This window comes from Muscardinus avellanarius, assembly GCF_963383645.1.
Source record: "Muscardinus avellanarius genome assembly, chromosome: 1".
NCBI classification, from domain to species: Eukaryota; Metazoa; Chordata; class Mammalia; order Rodentia; family Gliridae; genus Muscardinus; species Muscardinus avellanarius.
The window spans coordinates 229,480,770-229,487,672 of NC_137786.1; the positions used below are offsets into that span (position 1 = coordinate 229,480,770).

General features: G+C 53.9%; 1 protein-coding gene across 1 annotated transcript; it reads right to left on the bottom strand.

Annotated features, from left to right (window-relative positions):
• Window positions 1-400: 400 nt before the first annotated feature.
• Window positions 401-6,056, bottom strand: INTS5 (integrator complex subunit 5; the record flags this gene model as incomplete). Its single annotated transcript, XM_080712640.1, has 2 exons — window positions 5,923-6,056; window positions 401-3,377 (listed from the first exon to the last, which is right to left on the bottom strand). Exons 1-2 carry the CDS (start codon window positions 6,000-6,002, stop codon window positions 401-403), a joined length of 3,057 nt encoding a protein of 1,018 aa, XP_080568766.1. The 5' UTR covers window positions 6,003-6,056.
• Window positions 6,057-6,903: the final 847 nt, after the last annotated feature.

Genomic DNA, 6,903 nt, shown 5'->3' on the forward strand with positions numbered 1-6,903 from the left:
TGCTCCTTGACCCCGGCCTTCCCCTCCCCCCGCGCACGTTGAGCCACGTATCACAGTGCCCGCCCCTTCCGGCCTCCCGATTGGCCAGCCAGAGGGGCCCGAACGCCCGCCCCATTGGCGGAGAGCACTCTCTAAATGCCCCCCCCAAGGCGGAGCCAGGGGAGGGGCTTGAGGCTCGGGACCGGGAATACCAAAGCTACTTGCCGCGGGACTTTGCCCATTCTGGGATCAGACAGAAGCACTGGACTACTTGTCTCAACTCGGCAAATTTTATTTAGAAAAAAATGGCGGGGTAGGAAAAAAGTGACAGCGCTCATTAGGCCAAGGACTTTGGAGAGAAACCTCCACCCTTTGTAGCACCTTTGTCTCCCCTCTCTCTCTCTCTGAAGCAGGATAAAGGTTATGTCCCCTGACGAAGGAGAGTGGATGAAGGTGCCTGGAAACGGCCAGAGAAAAGGCCCAGGCGATCTATGTTGCGATGGAGGACACTGTGCAACACAGCCAGATGGGGTCCTCCCTCACCCCCACCCTCCCTGGAAAAGTCCCGGATGAAGCGGCCTCGCTCGGACTGAAAGATGAACTTCTGGGGCAAGGGCCCATGCTCCCTGAGAAAGCCCCAGACACTAAGTAGCAGCAGACGCACTTCATAAGGTGCTAATTGTCTAAATACCTCGTGCATGTTACCCAGGGCTGGTGGTAAGAGGCTTCCCTCGGCCATGACGGCCACCAGAGTGCAGGATGCCTCCAGGTGCCAGGGCGAGTGGGCTGTATCAGGGTGCCGGGAAGCTTCCCAATGGCCCAAGAGGGCAGCCAACAGCCCCCGCAGCAGTACCGAGCAGTAGCACAGGGCTGGGGGAGCAGCTGCTACCAGCTTTAACAGCTCAAAGAGCAGGGGCTGTTCCCGGAATCGCCGGCCAATGCGGAGATCCCGCTCCACAGTGGCCCGGGCATGCTCCTCAGGAGGCCAGGCCAGTTCAGCACCAGCTGCATCAGGACACACACTCTCCACCAAGGTCACAGCAACTGCTTTGGCCGCCTCTGGGCTCAGAGTGGGGGCCCCCCAGCACCCCCCACATTCAGCGTCCCGTGGGGCACTGCAGCAGTGCACCAAGAGACTGAGGAGGCTCTGGGTGTTATAGATCACTTCATGCTGGTCTCTCGACTGGACAATCTTGGGTGGCTTTAAGCCGCGGCCGATGACTCCAGCATGGAAAACTGACCAGATCCCTCCAGGACCTGGCACAGCTGCAGTATGCCGGCGATTAGTGTCCAACAGGGAGGCAGAAACCAAAGGAGCTGAGATTACTGAAGGAATCTCATTGTCTGCATCCACTTCTCCTCCAAACAGTTCTGTGTTGCCCCGATGTAAGGCTCCTTCAACCAGCAGCTGCAGGACAGCCTTGAGCCCAGCTGGGGAGGTCTGAGAAAGGCGAGTGAGAAGCTGGGAGGCCGAGGCCACACCTGGTGGGCCATGCAGCCTCAAAGAGGCAAAAAAGCGGTGCACCCCAGCCCTCACCAGTCCCAGGAGCTGGGAAGGGGACAGGGCTTCTAGAGGAAAGGGGCAAATGGCTAGGAGGGAGGCAGCAGCCTCGGCTACTTCCTCCTCTGGGTGTAGGAGGAGAGGAGCCAAGTCAGACAGATGGGCCGAGGCAGACTCTCCAAACCGGGCCCCTAGGGCTGCAGGGCCCTCACCACCTTGCTGTTCCCACCCAACTAACAGTGCCAAGTTACGGAGGAACCGGGCTGTGAAAGGAGGCTGCAAAGTCCCTGCATGCACCCGAGCTAGACAACTTCGGAAGGCCAGGGGCAGGAGGCCAGACAGACTGACCACTAGCCCTGCATATAACTGGGTGGCCAAACTCAATTCTTCAGGGCTTCGGGCTCGGCTCAGTAGATGACCCAGTGCCTCAGGTCCACAGCTAGGCCGGGTATAGACAGACAACAGGCCCAGGAGCTGGTGCTGCCAGAGGAAGCGCTTCCGTTCCAGACGTAATGTCTCTCCGCACAGCTCTCCAACATGGTTTCTCAGCGCATCCAGGAAGGGCACTGGGCGGGGGGGTGGGGGTGGGCCCAGCAGCCCTTCCCCAGGAGACCCTCCTCGGTGATGAACCAGTTTTTGCAGGTGCAGCAGCAGCAGTTGGATGAGCCGGTCACAGGCCTCACGCACAGTGTCTGGCACAGCCAGGCCCTGGGTGGTAATGACTGAAGCGGGCATAGCTGTGTCCACCAAAAACTGCAGCAGGCGGTAGGCACCTGCCCCAGAGGCCTGGCTCACCAAGTGCACAGCCAGGTTGAGCATGTTGTCCAGCTCCTCGCGGGGGAACCCCTGCAGGTGTTGCTGCAGCTGGCTCAGCACAGCTGGAGGCTTGAGGCAATCCACCAGCTCTCCAGAGACTGTGCCCAGCAAAGCTGGGGACATGACGGCCAACTGCAGGAGAAAAGGAACTGTGGCCTGAAGGGAGGGGTCCCCACTCCGGCCCCCACTCCCACCTGCCAGGCTCTCATGGAACATTCGCAGGAGCTCACGCCGGATGCTGTCTCCATGGCGGGAGGCCAGGTGCCCCAGGATGCCTACAACTGAGGCAATCTTGGGTACCCGTTTCTCCCCGGGGATGGCAGGGGATCCAGGGAAGGGATCTGTAGAGGGTGTTTGAGAAGCGCTCCCACCACTCACACCAGTTCCACCTCCAGCCCCACCATGGACACAGAAGTCCTTAAGGCCACAGGAGAGGACTCGGGAAATGATGGTACCGGGAAAAGAGGAGCCGATATGTGCCACAACCCAGTCAAAGTGTGGGGAATGCTGGACAGAGGTATCCAGTAAGGCATCCACACATGCATCTGGGCAGCTACCAATGAGAGCAGAGAGGCACTGCACATAGATATCCATCAATGTGCGCGTGGCCCTACAGCCCATCCACAGCTGCAGCAGCTCGTTGAGAGAGCCAGTGGCATGGGGCACACGCTGATGCTGGCCTGAATATGTGCTGCTCAGCTGTCCCATGAGGTCAATGGACCACGCACTAATCACAGGTGCCCAGGCCTTCGGGTTGGCCCGGATAAACTCAGACAACACCTGCTGCACTTCCTGCACCACATCCTCTAGACCAGGTCCCCCAGCAGGGACATGGGAGGATGGAGGTGGACGGAGGTGAGGTGGACCAGCCACAGGGCTTTCATCGAGGGCAGCCAGGTGGGCCCGGACACTCTCATCAAAAACACCTCTCAAGTGGTCAAGCACAGCGGCACGAGCAGGTGGCAAGGAGCGTAGCAGAAGAAGACCACAGCGAGCATGTTCCCGAGCTGAGAGCTGGTGGCCCAGAATGGGGTCTACGCCAGTCAGAAAAGCCTTGATTTCCTGGGACAGCTCCTGAGCGCTGTAAGGAAGCAAAGAGAGGGGGGGGAAAAGTACTCAGACTATTAGGCAAGTTCCGTTCCCTCGGAGAACTTCTTTTGATTCCTATGTGAAAGAGATAACTGTACCTCCCATCTAAGAGTTCATATAGCATTTAACATACCACACCTGGCTCAGTTCCTGCTGATCATTCAATAAATGCCATCTCTTTCTTTAGTAAAGACAGAATCAATAATAGATGTGTGTGTGGTACTGGGGGTGGAACTCAGAGGCTTTCTACCTCCGGGCTATACTCCCAGACCCATTTGATATTTTATTTGGAAACGGGGTCTCACTAAATTGCTTAGAGCCTCACTAAGTAGCTGAGGCTAGTTTCGAACCTGCATGATCCTCCTGTCTCAGCCTCCCAAGCACGGGGATTACAAGCATGCGCCACCACGCCTGGCTAATAATAGATCATTTTCAAAGTAGCCAGGTGCCTTTATTTTTTATTGTTTTTGGAGTACTAGGAATGAAACCCAGGGTGCTCTACCTCTAAGCTACAACCCTGTAGCCATTTTTTTTTTTTTTTTTTTTTTTGCAGTACCGGGGATGGAACCTAGAGGCATTCTACCTCCAAGCTAAATCCCAAGCCCTATTTTTTATTCTTTATGTTGAAACAGGGTCTCACTGAGTTGCAAAGGGCCTAAGTAGCAGAGGCTGGCCATGAACCACGATCCTCCTGTCTCAGCCTCCCATTTTCTAGGATTACAAACGTGCACCTCCACGGCCAGCTCCCCCAGCCCTTTTATTTTGAAACAGGTTCTAAGTTGCCAAGGGCTGGCCTTGAACTTGTGATCCCCAGTCAGCCTCCCTCATACTGGGATTACATGTATGCCAGGTACTCTTTTAAGTACTTTGCATGTATTATTACAGTCCTGAGAACAGCTCAATAATGTAAAATTATTATGGTCCCATTTTATGGATAAGGAAATCGGGGTTAAGTAATCAGACTATATCCTTCAAAAGAGTAAGATCCATCCAACACTGAGCCTTTTTCTATTAAGGTACCTGGTGTATGGAAGTACTCAATAAATACGTACTGGTTATGCACATTTTGGGTTTCTGTACTATCTGTTTTAAAAACACCCTAACAAGCCAGGCGTAGTGGTGCACACTTGTAATCCAAGCATTTGGTAGGCTGAAACAGGAGGATTTGGGTTCGCAGACAGCCTCAGCTACTTAGGTCCTTTGCAAATCAATGAGACCCTGTTTCAAAATAAAGAATAAAGGCCGGGCGTGGTGGCTCACGCTTGTAATCCACGCGCTTGGGAGGCAGAGACAGGAGGGTCACGCGGGTTCGAAGCCAGCCGCACACGCTGGCTTAGGAGACCCTGTTTCCAAATAAAAATGTAAAAATAGGTCTGGGAGTATAGCCCAGAGGTAGAAGAGTTTCCAGGAACCCCAGTACCACCAAAAAATAAATAAATAAATAGAAAGAAAGAAAAAAAAAAAAAAACTAGGGCTGGGTGTTAGAGGTAGAATGCCCCAGGATTCCATTCCCAGTACAAAAAAAAAATCTTTCCAGCCAGATGTAATGGTGCACACCTGTAACACCAGTACTTGGGAGGCTGTGACAGGAGGAGCCCAGGTTGGAGGCCAGATATGCAGTTTGAAGAGACACTGTTTCAAAATTTAAAAAAAAAAAATTTTTTTTTTTAAGGGCTGGGGCATAGCTCAGAGGTAGAATGCCTCTGGGTTCAAACCCCAGTATCAAATAAAAAGATCTTTCCAGCTTTAAGGTACTCTCCCATCACACAACACAAGCAACCTGGAAAGGGCTTTCCCTCTCAACCTGTCTCTCCCATATTGTGCAATAATCCTAACCATTCACCACCAAATCAACAGTCAAAACCTCAATGTGCCCAGGAATCAGGGAGTCCCAGGGCCCGAAGAGGATGATTCCTTTTGACCCTTTCCCTCCCGAAACATATGGGTTCCATTTTAGACATTCGGAAGACAGTGTTATGGGAAGAAGCAAAATCCCCTTCCTCTTATGGCCTTTTCTGTTAACGACAGCATCTTCGGCGGGAGGGGTGATAAAAGGGCTCTGATCCTGCCACTCCTCTCGGGTTCATTCAAAAACAAAAACAAAAACCACCCAAGATGGAGGGAATGTGCAAGAGAAAGGCTAACGGAAGCATTCAGTGGATTTCTAGCCCTGGGTCCTAGAAATCAGTATATGAAATCAGAACCTTCTGAAACCCAGCCTCCTTAACTCTTCGAGTTTAAAGGCGACAGGCGGCTGGGATGCCAAGAGTTCTGGTACCCCCGAGTGTTGGGAGAGCAAGGCCAGGCGGGGTCCAGGTTAGCTAGGCACTGGGTTTCGGGAAAGGCAGGGAGAGGTGTTGGGAGAGCGGGCGCTAGAGCCCCGAGTTTGGGCGAGCTACTCCCTGAGTTCTGGGAGGACGCGATCAGCAATCTCTGAGAACCCTGTCGCGAGTTCTCGGGGTCGGATCCGGGTTTCTACCGAGAACGCTCGGGACCCGCGCGCAACGCGGTGGGGGAGGTACCGGGGCTCTGACTACCTGAGAGGCGCGGGACCGTGGGTGCCGGGGGCAGGCCCGGGGGGCCCCGGGGCCCCGGGAGGGTCGCACAACGCGGACATCCCGGAGCCCTACCCCAAGCCCGAGGCGGGAGCGGCGGAGCGCTGGCGGCGCATGCGCGCTGACGGGACCCACGAAAGAAACCAGCGACCCGGCCTCCCCGGAAAACTACTCCGGCCGTGTCCGCGAACCCGGCACATTGGTTCCGCCCCTCGTTTAAAACAGCCGGAAGCCAATCATCCTTCAAAGCAACCCAGCTATTCCCAGGGAGACTTGACAGGCTGAACTGGCTGTGCCCATTCACGGTAGGATTTATTTTTCCTAATGCCAATAGTACAACCATGAAGCCGGGCGTGGTAGCATGCCTGTAATCCCAATACTTGGGAAACTGAGAAGGGAGGAACACAGGTTCGGGGCCAGCCTCAGCAATTTAACAAGACACTATTTCAAAAAATAAAAATTCAAAATAGGACCAAGGAATCCCGGTAGGGTGGCACACGTTTGTAATCCCAGTTTGTAATCCTTCTGCTGAGACAGAAGGATCCGAGCTCGCAGACAACCTCAGCTGTTTGTTTAGTGAGGTCCTCCACAAATTAGTGAGACCCTGTTTCAAAATAAAGAGCCAGGGCTTGGTGGTGCACGCTTGTAATTCCCGCCCTTGGGAGGCTGAGACTGGAGGATCGCACAGGTTCGAAGCCAGCCTCACCTACTTAGTTAAGCTCTCAGCAATTTAGTGAGACCCTATTTCCAAATAAAGTATAAAATAGGCCTGGGAGTGTAGCCCGGAAGTAGAAAAGGCCCTGGGTGTTACCCCCAGTACTATTGGAGGTAGAATGGCCGGTGAGTTCAATCCCCAGTACCGCAAAAGAAAAAAGAAAAAAAAAAATAGGACTGAGGCTGTAACTCGAAGTTAGAATGTCCCTGGATTCAATTCCCAGTAACACACACACACACACACACACA